Source organism: Sorex fumeus, unplaced genomic scaffold, assembly GCF_029834395.1.
Source record: "Sorex fumeus unplaced genomic scaffold, SorFum_2.1 ptg000039l, whole genome shotgun sequence".
In the NCBI taxonomy this organism is placed as follows: domain Eukaryota; kingdom Metazoa; phylum Chordata; class Mammalia; order Eulipotyphla; family Soricidae; genus Sorex; species Sorex fumeus.
In genome coordinates, this window is record NW_026606096.1 from 34,695,739 (window position 1) to 34,714,991 (window position 19,253).

Below are 19,253 nucleotides of genomic sequence, written 5' to 3' on the forward strand. Positions count from 1 at the left end.
CTGTGTTTGGCATATCGAATACGTCACAGGTAGCTTGCCAGGCTCTCCAAGAGAGGCGGAGTAATTGAGCCAGAGTCGGCTGTGTGTAAGGCAAATGCCTTAATGACTGTGCTATTGCTCCAGCCCAAGGACTAGACATAAACAAACAAAAAAATTTTTATTACCTTATACCCAATAGTTTTTCTGTAATACAGAATTTCTTTTTCCAGTAATTCAAATAAGCGTGGAGGAAAGAATTGGAAATCCTGAACATTGGGTTGTTTGGGAGGTCGAGGAGCCTAAAGAAAAATAGAGTATTTTCCAGTAAACAAAATAATTTTAAGTCTTTTTAATCTCTACTTCTTAAGTCCAAGCAACTGAACACATTTTACGATAAAATTAAAATGACTTTTAAATGCAGATAATTCAAAATTCGTTAACTTTTAACAAAACTGAAAGATCTCAGAGAAAATATAACCCTCCATTTCACTCAAAAATGTCGCAGAAACCCCCTCCTGGTGCCTCCCTCCTTCCTACCTTGGGTGCTTTGGGTTCGCTGACGCGGAGAGCTTCCCGGAAATACGCGTCCACAGCGTAGTTGGCTTTTCTCTCGCGTTTAGGCGGTTCGATCCACTCTGTGAATGCGATCTGGCAACACAGAACTCAGGTCAGCCACTCTGATCCCCAATCGCTGTGTCTCTTAAGCGAATGAAGCCGCCTGATGCCCGCAAGTGGGGAAACCTGGTAGTTCCTCTCGGCTGGCAACTGAGGGAGACACCCCGCGCTCAGCGCAGGCTCCGGCTTCTGGCCCATGGGTGCCGTGGGCAGAACCACAGATACACGCAACAACTCAGAGGAGGAGGAAAAGGTCAACTGTTCCCCCCCTTAACTATTACCAGACAACTCTGCTGTTAGATCTTAACAAAGGATTGTGACAATTATCCTTGCCATTAACATTAATCTTCAAATATCCCAATATTTGGGATACGTTTCCATCACACGAGGCATTTAGCTGTGAGCCTAGAGAGCAAACTTCCTTTCAGCCTGCTGAAAACTTGGCATCATGTTTAACACAAAACGCCAACAATTCAGAAGTAAGCAGAAACGACTGTTTTAGACAAGTTTCTAAGGCCTTAGTAGAAATGACTGTTTTATTAAGAGAGATTGAGAAGGCTTTAATTATCTAACAGTTAAAGCGTCCAAGTAACCAGAACATCTTTTAATTTACCTTTTGTTTTTCTCTGTAATCTTCACCTTCAAAGTTATAAACACTGGACTCCGTATCCATGGTGAAGTTCCTCAGAGAGCTCTCGCCCATCTTGGAGAGCTTCTCATTCATTTCTGCTGTCTGATGAATCAAAGAAATGCCTTATTTCAAAAGTGAGAACTTCAAAACAAGAAAAACTACCATCAATATTATAGTGCACAACAGCTTTTCATGAGGGAGTAAGTTATCTATACTCATAGAGCTCAACAAATACTTTATTCGGCAGAACACTTTTTATTAACTTTAATCATTCTATTAATTTATCATTTTTAGCATTTAATTTCCACCTTACCTTCTTTGCACCTCTCTCCAAAATACCATCAATATCTTCATCAGTAATCTCACTTTCCTTTGAGGCAAACACGTGTGTTGCCCCATGTCTAATCATTTGAAGCATTTCATCTTTCCCAATTTTGTTCAGATTCTGATCCACAAGTCTCCCTTAAAAAAAAAAAAAGATTGTGTTGCATAACATAAATCTGATCAATTCACTTTGCTGTAAACCTGGATTTTAAGTGCCAGATGGAGTGCCATGCCTCATTTGCCTCAAAAGCGAATCATTTCTTTTTATCTAATTATTTTAATTTTTACACAAAAATTTTAGGCCAAATTTTCAAAGCTAATACCCTGGGTAATAAAGTCCCTTAGATACTATCCCAATTAAGATATACTCTTAAATGAGGTTAATTCTGTTAGCAAGATTTTGTAAGGTACAAACAGATGTGCCCCTAATAAGAAGCCACTGGTAAGTAAAAAGATATGCTAAGAATATACTCCCAAATGAACTTTTCCTACTCACCAGAGTACTAAAAATGGCATGTTGCCAAACTTATTAAACAAGAATAAAATATCAATTTCTAAAAAGCTGCTCTAAGAATAGAAACTCTTGTATGTGTTCACCTTTATCACAGACAAAATAAGTTCACCAAGTCAAGGGTCGGGAGAGGCTGGCGCGCAGCCCAGCTCCGAGGGTTGCAGGGCACGTTTGGGTCCCTGGCCTCTCTGGCACCACCGGGCATCTGACGTTTGGTGACCCCAGCAGCACCAACAACCACCACAACTCCCCCAAAGAAGAAAAGGAAGACTTGCAAGTGGCAGGGATTTGGTCAATGTCATCAGCCCCAAATGCAGGCTGAACCCCAACAGAAAATACCAGGCAGAACGCGATTCACCATCAAGGAAGTGCCACCCAGACCCCTTCACATTAACAGCTTCAATTTTTGTATTCAGCCAAACATAAAATGTGGATAAAGATCCAAATTGTCTACAACTTCCTTAAATACTTGTCTCATATTTTTGGATCCTTAAAATGCAAAATTAGCCACGTAGGACTGAAAACTAGGATATGTCCAAACATATCCTTCATTTCTTCAGGTGCTTAGAGAAACTAGTTCCCTTCTGGACAAAGGAGGGAACTTTCCCAAAGGCCTCTGTGTGTTACACATTCCACTGAAGTACAGACCCAGGGTTTGCTGTTTAACGTATCTATAAGTGGGATGAATAAAGGTGCAAGCATAAAATTCTGTTCCAAAATTTGCCCATTAAAAAAAAAATTTTTAATAAACCCCTAAATTAAAAGACTCGAGCAACTTTCTAAACTAGCAGTTATCAATCCTTAAAAGTGTTTCGGGCTGGAACAGTAATAGTCCAGTGGGTAAAGCGCTGTCTGCATAGGTGTAAGCGGGCGATCAATCATCACATGTGGCCCAGAACCCAAAAGAGTGTTTCAATTTGGATGGAGCTGAAGGTTTCGTGTTAATAAAAAGTCAGGGATGTGGACAAGTGCCAGTTGCTCTCATTCATGGCAGAACACAAATAAGCAAGGAAAAGGGACATCTAATGGCCAACGAGAACAAATCCTGGGGATCTGAAAACAGAACCGGTATTAAGAAGGGGCGAGAGGAGGGGACGAGAGGGCGGCAGGGAGGGTTGAGCATCGCCGTTACTGGAGAACGCATCGTACCAAAACACTTTCAAGAGGGGGCTGGAGGGAGAGAGGACGGCAGGGTCCTGCGTCACCCTGCCAGGTGAGTGCAGGCCAGGGGCAAGCCCCAAGAACTGCAGGGTGTGTGTCTCAAACGCAATCAGCAAAAGAAAACTTAGAAGGAAAACCCATTTATGAAAATAACTGAGCGAGAACCACAAAGTCGTGGGCGATTTTCCAAAATATGGATGAATGGAAGGGAAAAAAAATTAAGATGGTGCATCATATCATCCAGAAGAAACTTCAACGTTTGGCAGGAACTGTTTGGCTCCCGCTGAGACTGCAATGCAAGAGGTCACTCTGGTCGTGACCCCGAGCTGTAGAAATAGAGCAAGTGACCTGCCTCTACCTGTGCCGCCAGCCTCAGCTCTTCGGTGGGAGATGCAGGGAGATAATGGAAGCACACGGCAGGCACGTTATCAGCACCCAACTGGAAGGAGCACTCAACAGTAAACTAGCATTGAAAAAACAAGCACTAATAAGCAAACACAGTCTTCAGGGATCCAGACATGGAACTCGAACACTACATCTGGCACCACAGGAAACCCCCGAAGAAGGGTCACCTTACATGGCAGTCTCAAGCCGCGGCTCAAAAACCAAGACACGACCATATACAGAAAGCCAACACTGCAACACGATACCGCTCACAGAAATTATCTACTCATAATGCAAACCGACAAGAGACCAAAATGAATCAAGCTAGGTTTTCTCCCATTTTTACATCCCACCCATCACCAACAGAAGGGTCAAGAGAACAAAAACGCTTCCCTTAAAGGCTGATGAGAAGTGAGTACATGAAGTTCTCATCACACCAAAATAAACCCCTCCCCCCACTCCCGAGCTCTCTCTCATCAAACGCCGGGCGCTATATATACGTGTTACTGCCCTGCTCACCCTCCTCCTTTAAATAGACAAGTAACAGCAACCAGTATCCTCACTGAATTGAGGCAGAAACTGCTCACACAGCGTCAAACTAGTTAGCAACAATCAAATTAAATGTCGTGATCTTCACAGACCTGTCCCCTTAGCAAATCTAAAGCTTCTTCTGTCTGGAAAACCACCAAGTGCTGCTGGCTGCCTGCTGGATTCAACAGATGCCTGACAGGAGTCTGTGTGCCGCGCCCTGGACTCACCCTGCTGGATGACGATGGAATCCAGCCGGAGCTTCATCTCGGCGCGCTCCACGATCCTCTCCTCCACGGTGTTATCGGTGATGAAGCGGAACACTCGCACGGTCTTGGTCTGCCCGATCCTATGTGCCCGGTCCTAGGAAATGACAGTTTTCCTTTGAATACGGCTCAGAGTCCCCACCAATGGGAGCTGAGCGCATACTGAGACGGCTAGCCAGGTACGGCTTTGAGCCAGGAAACAAGCTACCGGAACTACACTAGGTCTTGAATTCCCAAGTATCTCGGTTGGAACTGGTTTTGTAGCGAGGCGCACGCATATCACTCCTGGGGGGACCACAGGGGTGCCAGGGGCCAAAGCGGGGTCTGCCGCAGGTGAGGCCCAATCTCGCCAGCCCCACTCTCAATCAGTTTAGTAAGTAACCTAAGGACAGTATTTTAGGAGGCATGGGACATCTACCCCATAGTTGCTGTATCTGTGACAAATGAACAGATCTCATTAGGTTGTAATAGGGGGGAAAAATCTCCAATAAAACAGTATTATACAAATTCATTAAATGCTTTAGTTGGGGGGGCGGGAATGGGGGGGGGGACTTTTCGTTTTTTGATTTTGGGCCACAGCAAGGAAAGCTTAGGGACCATGTGACTTATGTTGGGCACAAACCCAGACTCCTAGATGCAAAGCAGGGATTCAGTCTGCTGGACTGTCTAGGGCCCAGACAGACGTTTTCATGGTTTCTTTTCATAATTTTTTCTTAGCTTTGAATTCAAAATGTTTCTTAACCTAACTAAATCAAACCTTAAATATTCACTGTTATTAGGGGAAGAAGTCGCATGAATAAACTCTGCAAAAAGGTAAAGGCCCTCCCGTTGATCATCGATTTGCTCGAGCAGGCCCAGTAACGTCTCCATTGGAGACTTTGTTGTTACTGTGTCTGGCATATCGAATACGTCACGGGGAGCTTGCCAGGCTCTGCCGTGGGGGCGAGATACTCTCGGTAGCTTGCCGGGCTCTCCCAGAGGGGCGGAGGAATCGAACTCGGGTGGGCCATGTTGGCTGCGTGCAAGGCAAACGCCCTACCGCTGTGCTATCGCTCCAGCCCTATGCAAATGATACAAATATCCTGGCTTTTAAAATTACTCAATGAACTACATAAAAGCAGTTATTCTGAACCCCGCTTTGTTTCAACTTCTATAAATTCACACAGCGCATTCCTACAAACATCCCTATTTTTAATAGTCCTATGTAAGTGACCACCGTTGGGGATTCCCCATTCGGTTTATGTTCACTGCCAATCAAGTTGTTATTAGCTGAATCAAGATGTCTTTGTAAACCTGGGGTACTGGAGACAGACAGTAGGCAGGGCGCTTCCCTGGCGTGCCACAGACCTGGATTTGGTTGGTTCCCTGCAAGCCCGCCAGGAGTGAGCCTTCCGATATGGACAAGGAACCCACATCTGGGCCAACGTTTTAGGTGTGACAGTGGCGAGCAGGTGGGCAGTTCGCAGGCCACATGCACAGCTGTGACCTACCCTCAGAGCCCACATTCCTCTCGCCTGGAGAGCCCCTGAGCAGCACGAGGACACTCTCCAGAGCCCCACAGCTGTCACATCCAGTGAGTGACCCCGGGCAGCAGGAGAGGACATTCTCCAGAGCCCCATAGTTGGCACGTTGGCACGTCCGATGAGTGTCCCTGGGCAGGAGAGGTCACTCTCCAGAGCCCGCAGCCGTAATGTCTGGTGACTGCCCTGGGCAGCAGGAGAGAGGGCCCTCCCAGGTCCGCCTGCAGGAAGTCCCCTGGGCTGCCCCCGGCTCAGCATTCTCTCTGCCCTTCTGCAGTCAGCAGCCCCACGGTGACCGCAGAGACAGCAGGGAGGATGGAGACCAGCTGCAGCCACAAGGGAGCCACAAGGGAGCTCCCCCTGGCCGGGGGTGACACTCTGGCTTGTTTCTAATCGGGCCCTAGCTCAGACCTCGATGAGGACAGGAGATACTGGCTCCCGCTTACCATCGCCTGGAGATCAACTTGGGGGTTCCAGTCTGAATCGTATAAGATGACCACATCTGCAGTAGCCAGGTTGATGCCGAGGCCGCCGGCACGTGTGCTCAGCATGAAGACGAACTTGGAGCTGTTTGGCTCGTTGTAGGCGTTGATGGAGTCCTGGAGGAAAAGGAAACGGCTGTCAGGACACCATCCTGTCTGCGCCCCGCAGCTCCCGCCGGGCACTGACGCACCTGCCGCTCGTCGTGCGGGGTCTGCCCGTCCAGCCGGCAGTACTCGTAGTTCCTCCACATGCAGTAGTCTTCCAGAATGTCCAACACCCGCGTCATCTGACTGAAGATCAGTACCCGGGAACCTGAGGACGAACAACCATTAGGGGCGGCACAAGTCAATTTTATAACGCGAGGCTGGACGCAACAAAAACGAACCAAGCATCACGGAATTTCAAACAGCTGAGCTGATTACAAAAAAGGAAAAAGAGAGAAAGTGCTTATCGTCCAAGTTAAATAACGCACGCCACGGCTCAGAACATTCTCAGAAATGCGCGCCCGCCTCTCTCTGGCGACTGCACCCCCAGGCTTCTCCAAGAAGCACGCCTGCTGCCGCCACGTGTGCATCCCAGTCTGTCCGACAGCCAGGGCCTCCCTGCTCCAACTAGCTCCTTCCCCAGGACTCGGCTGTACAGTGCCCTCCTGGCAAACACGAAAACCAAGGGCGCTTCTGAAAAACGATGCCAAAATCATTGTGTCCTGGAAGCTGTGACTTGTCTGCTAGCGTCCGCCTGCCCCTCGGATGTGCCTGGTCGGCGTCTCCACTTTCCCTCCACGCGGAGTAAAAACTTCACTGACACCTGAGCACTCCTGCCAAGTTCTTGCTGTGTCTCCCTGGATACTGATTCCCTCGATTATTAAACTGTTGGAGAAAGCATCTTAGAAACCAGATTTCTATGCAGAGTTAATAAAAAGGGGTGGTGGGGTAGTGTGTGGATCAGTTCACTGATAACTGACGATACTTCTGGTGATCCCCAAAGGAGATTCATCTACCGTGTAAGACTCCCACTCTCACAGACGACACAGAGACACCGGAGGCGACTGCGTGCATGTTACAGAACAACCCCACGTCCGGGACCTGTTTCAGACTACGTGAGGGCAGCAGGCACAGAGCAGACCAGAGATCTGCAGTAAATCTGCCATCGCTGACGTGGCTTCCTGGTAAATTCACTCTTCATGAGTGTAACCTGAACACACCTGTATCTCTCCCACAGACACACCTGCCCATGAAACATCAGCCTGTCTCAAATGAAATGGCGTCATGTCCCTACATGAGGTATTTAAAATACTGAAAAGCAATGCCATACACAGACAGCACCCAAAGTGGCAGTGGGGAAAGCACGCTGCATAAACGTGTCTCCCCAATTTGGGGGTCGGTGGGTGGGTGGGCGGCGCAGCTGCCTGACCCACTGATCCTCAGTGACCCACACCGCAAACTGGAGAGGTGAGGTGAAAAGCGCTTCATTAAACAGCGTGTCAACAACAGCGGAAAGCGCCAACACAGCTGCTGCAGCAGCGATGGCCCCCTCCCGTGCCCCCGTCCCTACCCCCACCCCGTCCCCGACGCGGGTCGTCTGACAGCGGGAGCAGGTACCTTGCTCTTTCAGTTTAGGGAGCAGCTTGTCCAACACCACCATCTTGCCGCTGTTGGTGACAAGGTGCATGTCTGTCGTGTACGGCGGGCCCGGCTCGGCTCCGTCGAAGAGATACGGGTGGTTGCAGCATTTCCGCAGCTGCATGAGGATGTTGAGCAGCCGCATCTTGTCCATCTTCCCCGCGGAGTTCAGGATGTCTATGTCCTTCATCAGAATCCGAGTGTACCTACGGAGGAGGACGCGGTTGAGGGGAGGGACAGCTCGACTCCTTCCCCCCCGCCCACCCTCCGGCCCATGCGCTGGGCTCACCAGGCGGAGCTGCTCTCTGGGCTCTCGATGTTCTGCCTGAGCGCCCCCACCCCCACGGCCCCCCAGCGTTCAAATAACCACACTCAGGCCCTAGATTTTCAGGTTCAAGAGTATAAATCTGTCTCACTGGGATCAATTAAAACCAAGCAAGATGCTACATTTTGAAGTGATTAAACGAAACCTGAACACATAAGGTTCTGAAATAAAACTCGAATCAGCAGCCTTCCCCAAAGGAGGGTGCCACTTTCCAATGTAGGCAGGAGGTCTTTGGTTAAGGATGCTTAGATCTACAGGGGGAAAAAAATCGAGAAAACACAAAGCATGATGAAGAGAATAAAACCAATCCGTAAGACTGAAACGCAAGTAAAAGAGGGAGGAGATTAGCAAGCAATGATCAGGCTAACAGGGGTGGGGGGGTGGGGAGTGGTAAAAAGCCTTGAATTTCATAGTGAGAATTAGGCATGACACCTAGATTCTCAGAACAAAATAACTTAAAACACACTAGCAACGTGTGCTTCCCAAGGCAATCACAGGGCACAAAATATTATGCAGGCACTTTTCCATCACAACCCCAAGCAGATCTGAAGTTCACCAGTGCGATTAAAAGTGTCTGTGTTCTTTCCTGAGGGCTTTTTCCCAGAACACACCCCCTGCGCCCCGACCTCTGGCACAGACTTATCAGGATTAAGTAAGACACTGAATGCACTGGGATGCCGCCCAAAGAGAAAAGAACAAGATGACCATTTCCCCCCTTCAAACACTATCTCTATACTAAGTTTCTTTCCTAAAGTCTCTTCACTTTACTAATTCATGCCAGGCTTCCGATCTACGAAACACTGTTACAACCCGGAAGTCCAGAGCTGACCCTGCTGGACAAGGCACTCGTCACCGCACACAGGCCCCCACCCCCCATCCCAGGGGACTCCTGCCCCCAGCACATACTCAGGAACAGTCCCGGAGCAAAGCTGAGCTTGGCACAACTAAAAGCAAAACACAGAAACAAGCCTACTAAACCACAAGCTTCAAGCTTTGAGATTTTATGTTCTCACAGAACAATGAAACCAGAAACCAAACTTTAATAAAAGATTGTGATCTTCAGTTTGCCCTACTCAGGTGTTGAAAATTATTTGTGCAATTATGGTGATTATACATAGTATAATCACCATAATTTCACAAATCAAAATTTTATCCCCCCGTAAAATAAAACATTAACTCAATAAAAAACTAAGCAGATCTCAGCTAACTCTAGGATCTGCCCAGGTTCGGGACTGACGAGCGCTAACCCCTGGCCCCTATTTATTATGAACAGCGCAGTTCATCAGGGCTCAGAGCTTCGCTGGGAGATAATGCAGGGGCAGGGCACTGTGTTCTGGGCCCAGCATGACCTTCCTGCCCCGCTGGCCAATGAGGCCTGGGAATGCCCCAAGAGGACACCTGGAGCTCAACCCACTCCTCACCCCCGCCCCCCCCCCCGCCCCATCAAAGAAACACCTCACGAGAGGGCTTGGATAGAGCCCTACGTTTAAACGCCAGGCTTCATTTCTGGATTCAGTTATCCTGGCTCCATTACTGAACGATTTCAAGACTTCAAATCAAAAATGTTATGAGCAAGTCCTGTGCTCTGAGGCCAGAAACCCACATGGACAGAGTAGAATTTGACACATAGGAATTGCTTAGAGACACAAATCACGAAAGCCCCAAAGACAGACAGACAGACAGACAGACAGGGCTGGAGCAATAGCACAGTGGGTAGGGCTTTTGCCTTGCACTCGGCCAACTTGGTTCGATTCCCAAGCATCTCATGTGGTCCCCCGAGAACCGCCAGGAGTAATTCCTGAGTGCATGAGCCAGGAGTTACCCCTGAGCATCACCGGGTATAACCCAAAAAGCAAAAAAAAAAAAAAAAAAAACCCCAAAACAGACAGGCATTTCAGCACACATACCATTCCCTCTGCATCTTACTGAGGCCCACGTAGATCTTCACCTCCTTCTTGGGAGGCAGACTCTTCTCAACATCAGCCTTGATTCGACGGAGGAGGAATGGACGCAAAACCTTTCAAAGACAAAACGAAACGGAGATGACCTGAGTGCAATGCAAGCCTGATCCTCAGGCCACCATGCCATCGGATACTCAGTAATGGGTCTGCTTCAGTGCCGAGGATCCATCTTTGAAACTTTGCCCCCCACACACCGCTTATTGTCAGTAAGAGTTCTTGAAGGGTAATAATAGACGATTCCTTATCTCAATATTCGAAACGCATATTTGGCCTATCACCTCATCAGAGACCAAAAAAATAATAGCAAGCTTTAACTTTTTGGTATGAAATTTTTAGGTTTGAAGCTGGAAGGTTGTCTAATAATACTCCAAGAAATGCCTAGATGAAGTTGCCATCTCTTCTCGATAAAAGCAGACCCCATGTGTGTAATACACAAGTCCTGACTATATAGTTGGCATTTTTCTGTGACGGAATCGGACGCAGGGCCTCACACGGCAAAGCACCCACTCTGCCCGAGCTACACCCCAGACCCACCACACAACATATTCTAACTCAGTAAACACACCCATGAACCAGCGAGATAAATTAATACCCCACAAGTCCTTCTTATGACCTTTCAGGAGCAATAGGACAATGGCAGGGCATTCGCGCTGCATGTAGCTGACCTGGGTTTGATTCCCGGCACCCCAGATGGTCTCCTGTTATCTGAGTACAGAGCCAAGAATCAGCCCTGAGCACAATTAGGTATGGCCCCAAAACCAAAATAAATAAGCAAATAAATACTATTACTTTCCCCCCAAGAGTAAACAATGGTTTTGTCGGTTCCTTCTCACAAAACTTTACATATATGGAATCATTCATTATGTACTATTAAAATTTGTTTTTCTTCATTCAACACTTTTGGAGACATAATTCATGTTCTACAAGGCAGAGCTTATGTATATAAATTGCAAAACACCTTGAAAGGAAAGAGGTTTTTTGGTTTGTACCTTTCTTTGTTTTGGGGCCACACCTGGCCGTGCTCAGGGCCAACTCCTGGCCCTGCACTCAGGGATCACTCCTGGCGGGCTCTGGCGACCAAACAAGGGTAGACTGCAAGCAGGCACCCTAGTGGCTCGCTGTACTAGTGCTCAGGCCCCAATCAAACATCATAGTTGCTAACCCCCCCATGCTTTTTAGAGAAAAATAATCCAGCAATTTAAATATCTATCATCTTCCCATTAGAAATATGCTTTTAACTCTACTCCAAAATACTTACCATGTGAAGTCTCTCAACCAGCTTTTGATCCCCAAGGCAATTATTTGTATCAAACCAGGAATCAAAGTCCTAGATTCACAAACCAAAAAAACATGTTAAGAACAGATACTAACTACAAAATACCTATTACCAAAAATCCCTATTAAGTCAAGTGTAACAAAACTTTTTAAATTAGTTTGTTTAGTTTCAGTCTGAACAAATCACAAAAAATCATTTTGTTTAACCCCCCTTTGCCATAACTCAGCAACTAATCTGAGAACAAGATTTCTCTCCAAACTATAAAGACAACGCTTCACGGTGCAAATAACTGGGCACTGAACATTATAGAAATATTTAGAAAATTAACAGTCTTAACAATACCCTTCTTCCATTTCATAAAAATTTATAGACATTTTGATTACCTTACTTTACCTTCTAAGAGCACTGGAATATTCAAATACAGAGATGCCCAGTGATATCAGTTTGACCCAACTCAGTGAGCTGTCTCATCTGCATCTCATCAGTATCTGAGTAGACTCGAGAGTTACTGTTGGATACTTGCTTTTATTACTATCTTTGTTAATACATAAAAGTGTATTCTTATAATTCTTAACTAAGTTTTTTCAAACCAAAACAAAAATGAAATTCAAAAAAAGCAGAACTAAATCAGCGTTCTGAAATGGTCTTTTGAGAAAAGGCATTTTTCTGTAAACTGTTCCTTTAAAAACAGCCTGTTTCAGAACTTTTTTATTTGCACAACTCTAGTGACCCAAAGTAACATCAAAGTCGCTTAGACACACATTCCAGCCACGGCCATCGAGGCTCAGAAACAAACTGGCCCGGTAGAAACACACGCTGCCACTGGCAGACTCAGACTCAAGCGGACCCAGTGCGCCCTTCAGGACAACAGTCCGAGGAGCTGACCGAATACAGTCTAAGTTATTTACTCAGTAATTTATCCACTGCAAATAAATTAGAAAGCCAAAAATCTACGTTTTATTATCAGCGGGAAGACCAACAAGAATGAGGTCCACAGAGAAAAAACATGCCTCGGGGTGGGGCCCAGAGGTGAGTAGGTGCCTTTCAGGTGCGAGGCCCTGGGTGGGATTCCTGCGCGGCCAGAATAAAGGCACATGCTTGGTGTGCGCTGCTCCCCCACCCCACCCCATCTGATTCCCAGCACCAGACACCCACTGGCTGCAGCCCGAGAGGCCCCCAACCTCCATGGCCGTGGCCTGGCTGCCCCGCAGGACCACTGGGCAGGCCGCACAGCATCCTCTGCACTCACCGTGGCCTCCTGAGAGCTACGGGAAGAGAAACCTCTCCCTGAGGAGAGAAACCAACTCAAAGCCAGCCTTGCGAGAGGCTATCTCTGTTTGGGGGCCACACCCAGCACTGCTCAGCACTTACTCCTGGTTCAGTGCTCAGGGGACCGTATGTGATATCAGCCTCATGCTAGGCCAAAGACCTACTACTACCGGCTGTAGCATCACCCAGGCAGGGGAGAGGCCATCCCTGGGACAAAATAGGCAGAATGAAGGACACAGGCCCACAAAAACCCTGCGTAGCACCTTAAAAACGTAAGCCATCCAGCAAAAGCTACTGTAACTACAAAATGCAAATCTGTGCTATTCCAAAAACCGGAGAATTCTAATTCTCAAAGAGAGGTACAAAAGTCATCTCTCAGGACACATGAAAGATGTCACAGGCTACACCGAGCTAATCAGATGAAAAAACCATCACCTCAAGTGGTGAAAAGCCACTTACATTTTTGGTAATCAGTAGAGCAATATAATGTTATGATATTATTAGTGTATTATTTTTATTACTAACAGTTACACTGTTTGACAAAAGTTACTTCCGGTCTAACCAGAAAACAACTGAAAACACTTACATCAGCTGAATTAAAGACATCTGGCAACAAAAAATTAAGAAGTGACCACAGCTCGTGCAAGTTGTTTTGAAGAGGAGTTCCAGTGAGTAACAATCGGTTTGTAGTCTTGAATTCCCTCACTATTTCTGACAACTGAAAGAACAAGTTTATCATTAGTGTGTTCGGCAAAGACAACAAATCCTTCACAAAGGCACAGTGGTGTTCAGGGCCAAGTATCAGGTTACCTTAGATTTTTCGTTTTTGATCCTGTGAGCTTCATCTATAACCAGGTACCTCCAATTAAATTTTTTGAACACAGACTTCTCTTTAATAAGCATTTCATATGATGTCACACACACATCCCATTCTCCTGGTAATAAAACATCTCTGACAAAAGCAGCCTGTGAGAGCGTAGAACAAAAAGACATCGCATAGAAATGAACCATACATTAAGTTACAGACATACAAGAAAATGAGATTCAAATGCACATATCTAGAAACCAGCTTTCCTACCACTAAAGTAATTCATTGATTGGGGAAGCATCAGAATCATTTAGAAAAAAATTCTTAAGAGGCAGGGTTATGGAGAGGAGTTAGTGATACAAAGATAAAAATATGAAGTCTATGTTTATAGATGTAGGAAGATAGTGAGTGTTATTACTCTTCTCATTTTAGAGATAAGGAAACTGAAAAATTACATACCCAAAATACGAAAGGGAAGTAAAAATACCCAAAATTTCTATGAAGGTCACCCAGGACCATCAATCAAATGAGAAAAAACAACACAATGTATATTTCAAGATGGTATCAATTTTTCTCATCTATTTTGTATCTCCGTATCATTATTTTTTCCTTCCAAAAAAGATGTTGATCGACATTTCAACAACACCCACACACTCCCCAAATTCCTTTGATTCGAGTACATCTTTAGAAACTTTCTTCCTACTACCATAATATACATCAGTCTCACCATCTGCCTCCCCAAATTCCCAACCTCACACACTCAGACCTTTATATTTTCCCTTGCGGTGACAGGGTCTCACGCACACAGGACAAGTGCTCCACCTCTGGGATATGTCCCAGGGCCCATTCAAAACTCGGGAAGAAGAAAACACCTCCAGGATGAGGACACAGCCTCTGATTTTTACAACCATATCCCAGAGCAGGAAAAAGCAAGTTATGAAGTTATCTCTTCCTTTATGATTCTAAACCACCTCGAGATTACGACTCGACCAGCTCACCTTCCTCTCTCATCCCTTCTCTTCACAGCGTCCAGCTCCCACTAGAACTCTATTACAGTCTTTAGGCATAACAAAAGGAAGCGGAACATAGGGAACTTACTCGCTGCTCTTTGTCGCCTATCAAACAGACCGATCTCAGCGTAGGCACCCATCTCTTGAACTCACTCATCCAGTTGTGTAAGGTAGACTTGGGAACCAAGACCATGTGAGGACCGGGAATGTTTCGATAGTGTTTCATGTACCCGAGAAGAGAGATTGTTTGGAGAGTCTTTCCCAGACCCTGCAAGTTTTCAGAGAAATCACAAAGTAGTAACGACGACAGCAGAATTAGTTATAGCCCCAACAGATACAAAAACGTCTAAAGGAAAGTTCCACGTTGCATGCACCGGCCCCGTGTCTGCAACGGCCCAGTCTTGCGAGCACCATCATTAGCAGCCCCGAGGGCTCCCCTATTTGAGCGGGCTCACCCTGGTCCCCCTGCATGCTCGCAACGCAGCCTGCGTGTTCTGGCTCCAGACCTTCCAAGCACTAAAGCTACAAGGAGACATTCTAAACTGAGAGAAAGCGATTCAAATCAAACCTAGAGTATCTGAAGATAAACAAGGATCCCCAACTTGCGTTTTAGAGAAGCGGGGAGATAAGGCCAAATCATCGCCATCACAGAAATCAACAATCAAAAGCACGCTTCTCAAAATGTGTTATATTTTGAAGTTTACAACACGTCTTAGATAATAACGCTGCAAAACTGAAGCCGGCTCAAGATCCCAGTGCTGCTCGTGCCAGTCTGGCAGATGACTCATTTGCAAACACTTCGAAATTGTGATCAACAGAAACTGTTATGTTGCCTAAACTTGTACAGATTAAATGATATATTTTGCATTCTTAAAAAAAAAAAAGGCCGTCTAAAAACCTACAAAGAACGTACCATTTCATCTGCAAGGATGCCATTGATGCCATTCTCATACAAAGAAATGAGCCAGTTTAATCCTCGGACCTGGTAATCTCTCAATTTGCCCCATTTTACATCTAAACACAAGAAGAAACACACACTTTAAAGACAAGAAATATCGTCAGCCAGCCCCTGCCACCCGATCATCACTCAGGAGTCCGTAGGTCTGCGTTTCCTTGCCCTGCACTGCCTTTCCCGGCAACCACAGGAAACCCACAGACTCCACTCACTCATTCACCACCAAAGCTGCGGCATGGGAACGCCGACACGGAGAAGCCCCCCGGTATGAGCCCACCACGTCCTCACTCTCACTCATCTCCCGTCTCACCCACACAAGATGCTAGCCGGGCTTTCTACACCTTGGGACTACAAGTGTCTCTAATCAGGTACTTTCCCATCCCGTGATGAGTCAGGTTTTCTGGAGATTCTGATTTCTTGCTAACCAAAGGGAAGTCGGGATTAAAGAGCTTTTCCTTTTATCTTTCCTAAATTACTCGGCAAGTAGATATGAAGAAAGATAACTATCTCTTGGGTTTACTGCAGATTTCAAAGCCAGAATTAAATTATGTACACAACCAGCATATTGCTGCAGTCTGTAGAAACGTAGATATGTCCTGCCAATCACTTCTATAGGATGAAAAGCTAACCAAGTTTTCTTACTCCTTGTGCAATATACATCCAGCTGTGGCTTCAAGCTTCATTAAATAATAACAACTAGACATCCTGTAGCCCTCCCAAACATTTTTGAAGGTCCACACTTTTAAATATATTCCTGACAAGTCTTGCCTGAATCTCAACTTGTTGAAACTTCAAGGTTACAGTAATTAAATAACAAATCTGAATAGTACGTCCTGCACATTTTTTTCTCGTTTGCTCACCACTAATACAGTCACACTACTGTCAAATAAAGTAAGAGAAAGAGGTTCTGAAAAGAGTAAAGAGAAAGAGGTTCTAGAAAAACTCTCTAGGCTTCAATCAAGTTTTTCAAATGCCACCAAGCAATCTAGTTTACAATTAGGTGAAATATAAAGTGGACGGTTTTCCTCTGGAAGATGCTTAAATTAAGAAAGGCAAAAAAATTCAACAGAAAAGCAGGAGCTGAGTAACATCAGTTTTCTGGGCAGTTAGCGGCATTGCCCCAGCAGGGAGGGCATTTGACTTGCACACAGCCAGCTGGTTGGATCTCTGGCCTCCCCTAGTACTCCGAACACCTCATTTCCTGAGTGGAGAGGCAGGAGTAACCCCAGAGCATTGCAGAGAGTTGCCCAAAACAACAAAAAAGCATTAGTTTTCTGAGGCAAGGCAAAAATCATTCCTCGTTTAACAGCTACACATTGGGCATAAAGCAATTATTATGGGGCACTATGCTCATAAAACCATTCCTATTAATAAAAGTGTGGCCCCTTCCCAAAGGGGACAAAGAGTTCCCTGTGTTAATGAGTGTCTGTACTGGTGCTTCCCAACCTTGTTTCAACCAAGGCCCCCTTCCAACCCTGTCTCCATCCAGGCCCTGTCCTAGTAGGATCCCTGTTTATGCGACTTTCACCTACAGCCACTCTCACCTGGCACAGGGTCCCCTGAGCTCCACCAGGAGTGAGCTCTGAATGATCGCAGAGTCAGGAGTAAGCCCTGAGCACTGCCAACTGTTTTCCCCTCTCCCCCATCAAAATAAGAGATATGCTGGCCTATACAAATCAAAAAAACGATGTCTCAAAAGGGCAAAGACCAAGTAATCAAACATGTATGGCATACATGACGGGGAATCTTCGAACCGAGTGCAGACGTTGGTGGCTTTGGAGCTCTCCGTCAGTAGCTCTTCATCCTCCTCTTGCTCTGTTCGACGGTGTCGGTAGCTGTCAGTTGAAGGTGAAAACCATTGATTAGTCTGGGCTTTTTAAACTTTACCAATGCTTATTTAACCTAACAGTCAGGACCTAGACTCCACAATAATCTTGTGATAAACTTAAAAAAGGGAACAGATGAATGTTGAATCTTAGGTTAACCAGAACCTGGTGTAACTATGATTATCTCAAGAAAAATACACAGCCAGAAAAATCTCACTATTTGTACCTGACAGTTATTTTAAGTACTTCTGCCGAGAACTGGGAGACGGTTAATGGGCAGAGCACAGGCTTTGCACACAGGAAGCCGGATTCGAGCCCCAGCACAGTCGGGAACCACATCCAGTTCCCAGAGCACCGGCAAGTGTAACATTCCTTCACCCACACCTCCACACGCACGGTGGATTTTTGCCAGGAAAGAGTTTCAGAAATCCTGAGTTTGGTTTTAGGTTGTGAGGCACACCGCGAAATGCTCAGTCAACTATGCAGCACCGACTCTGAAATGAGGGCTCCCACAAGCACATCCCCCATTCCTCTGACCTAACTTCCTGCCCCAAGAAAGCGTCTTTTATTTAAAACTACGGGTTTCACCAAAGGCAGCAAAATAGAAGACACTGAAATGTGCAAGCAAAGACTCTTCTCCAGAGACTCATCAGCACGAATCAAGGTTCTTAGAATTCAAGTGCCCAGGGGCAAAAGTACAAGGCAGTCCCGACCCCCAGCAGTACAGAAGACCCTCCAAGCCCCAAGGGAGTGATCTATGGGTGCAGAGCTAGGAGTGACCCCTGAGCACCATGGGTTTTGGCACTCAAAAAGCAAAATTAATAACCTTCTCGAGTTTGAAACAATTTAAATGCATCTGAAAGCCAAGTTATTGCTGATGCAGTATTGTATTAAAACAACAGCACTTCAGTACAACCAACAGATAAAGACTAAGTGAAATGCCATAATAGTATGTATTTGCTTTCTTATAATAATGCATTTTGGGGGGATGGGAGCACTGCCCCCGCCCAGCAATGCTACAGGGTTACTCCTGGTTCTGCACTCAGAACCAATCGATCCCTTTGAGACAGAGTTCACAATTCTAACTTAAAAAAACTATGTGGTAAAAATTTCCATTCTGGTGCCTAAAACACCATTATTAGCTGTGCTGTCACTCATAGTAACCAAATAAAAACTGTGGCAAGTCTGACATTCTACACTTTTGACACTTCATCTATTTTTATTACTCATCATTTCATTCTTCATTTTAAGAATTTACATGTAACTTTCAGGGAGTCAAGATCGCAGTAAACCTACTCTAAATAAACATCTTCATCTAACCAACAATAAATTTCTAAAATATAACTTGCAAATCTAACATGTAAGATCTGCTGCTTTATATACTCTGAACAAACACATAAAGGTGGTAAGCAACTTATCACTTCATTTTACATGAAGAAAACTTAAATATGTAGTTAACAGTATTAAGTAAAGTGCTATGGCATGAATTACTGTATCATTCCATGTAACAGCAGAAACTTCAGACAAAAGTCTATGTATGCCTATGTGGTTTGGGAGACCATTAGCATATTTTCCCTCCAAACTCACATCCAACTCACCTCAAATGGTTATTGCAACTATGTAACTATGTTAAATATGTTATGATATAAAACATCTATCCAACTATGAAAAAAGGAATATATGTAGGTCTTCTTTTACATTGACTACATGCTGCTAACTGTACTAAATAACAGCACCAAATAATTTTTAATGAAGAAATCTGATGCTTCTAGTCAAAACTGTCAAAAGTAAATTTGGAC

The 19,253-nt window shown here is 45.5% G+C and overlaps 1 protein-coding gene across 1 annotated transcript in view; it reads right to left on the reverse strand.

Moving 5' to 3' along the window:
* SMARCA5 (SWI/SNF related, matrix associated, actin dependent regulator of chromatin, subfamily a, member 5) overlaps window positions 1–19,253 on the reverse strand; it is a 31,792-nt gene that overhangs the window by 6,423 nt on the left and 6,116 nt on the right. The window contains exons 4-18 of the mRNA XM_056119007.1: window positions 17,363–17,463; window positions 15,587–15,687; window positions 14,762–14,941; window positions 13,666–13,821; window positions 13,442–13,573; window positions 11,569–11,637; window positions 10,257–10,366; window positions 8,004–8,230; window positions 6,593–6,714; window positions 6,366–6,518; window positions 4,364–4,496; window positions 1,539–1,687; window positions 1,208–1,327; window positions 517–627; window positions 165–278 (exon numbers count right to left, since the gene is read on the reverse strand). Of these exons, the coding sequence (XP_055974982.1) occupies window positions 165–278; window positions 517–627; window positions 1,208–1,327; window positions 1,539–1,687; window positions 4,364–4,496; window positions 6,366–6,518; window positions 6,593–6,714; window positions 8,004–8,230; window positions 10,257–10,366; window positions 11,569–11,637; window positions 13,442–13,573; window positions 13,666–13,821; window positions 14,762–14,941; window positions 15,587–15,687; window positions 17,363–17,463 (1,978 nt within the window). The remainder of the gene's footprint in view (window positions 1–164; window positions 279–516; window positions 628–1,207; window positions 1,328–1,538; window positions 1,688–4,363; window positions 4,497–6,365; window positions 6,519–6,592; window positions 6,715–8,003; window positions 8,231–10,256; window positions 10,367–11,568; window positions 11,638–13,441; window positions 13,574–13,665; window positions 13,822–14,761; window positions 14,942–15,586; window positions 15,688–17,362; window positions 17,464–19,253) is intronic.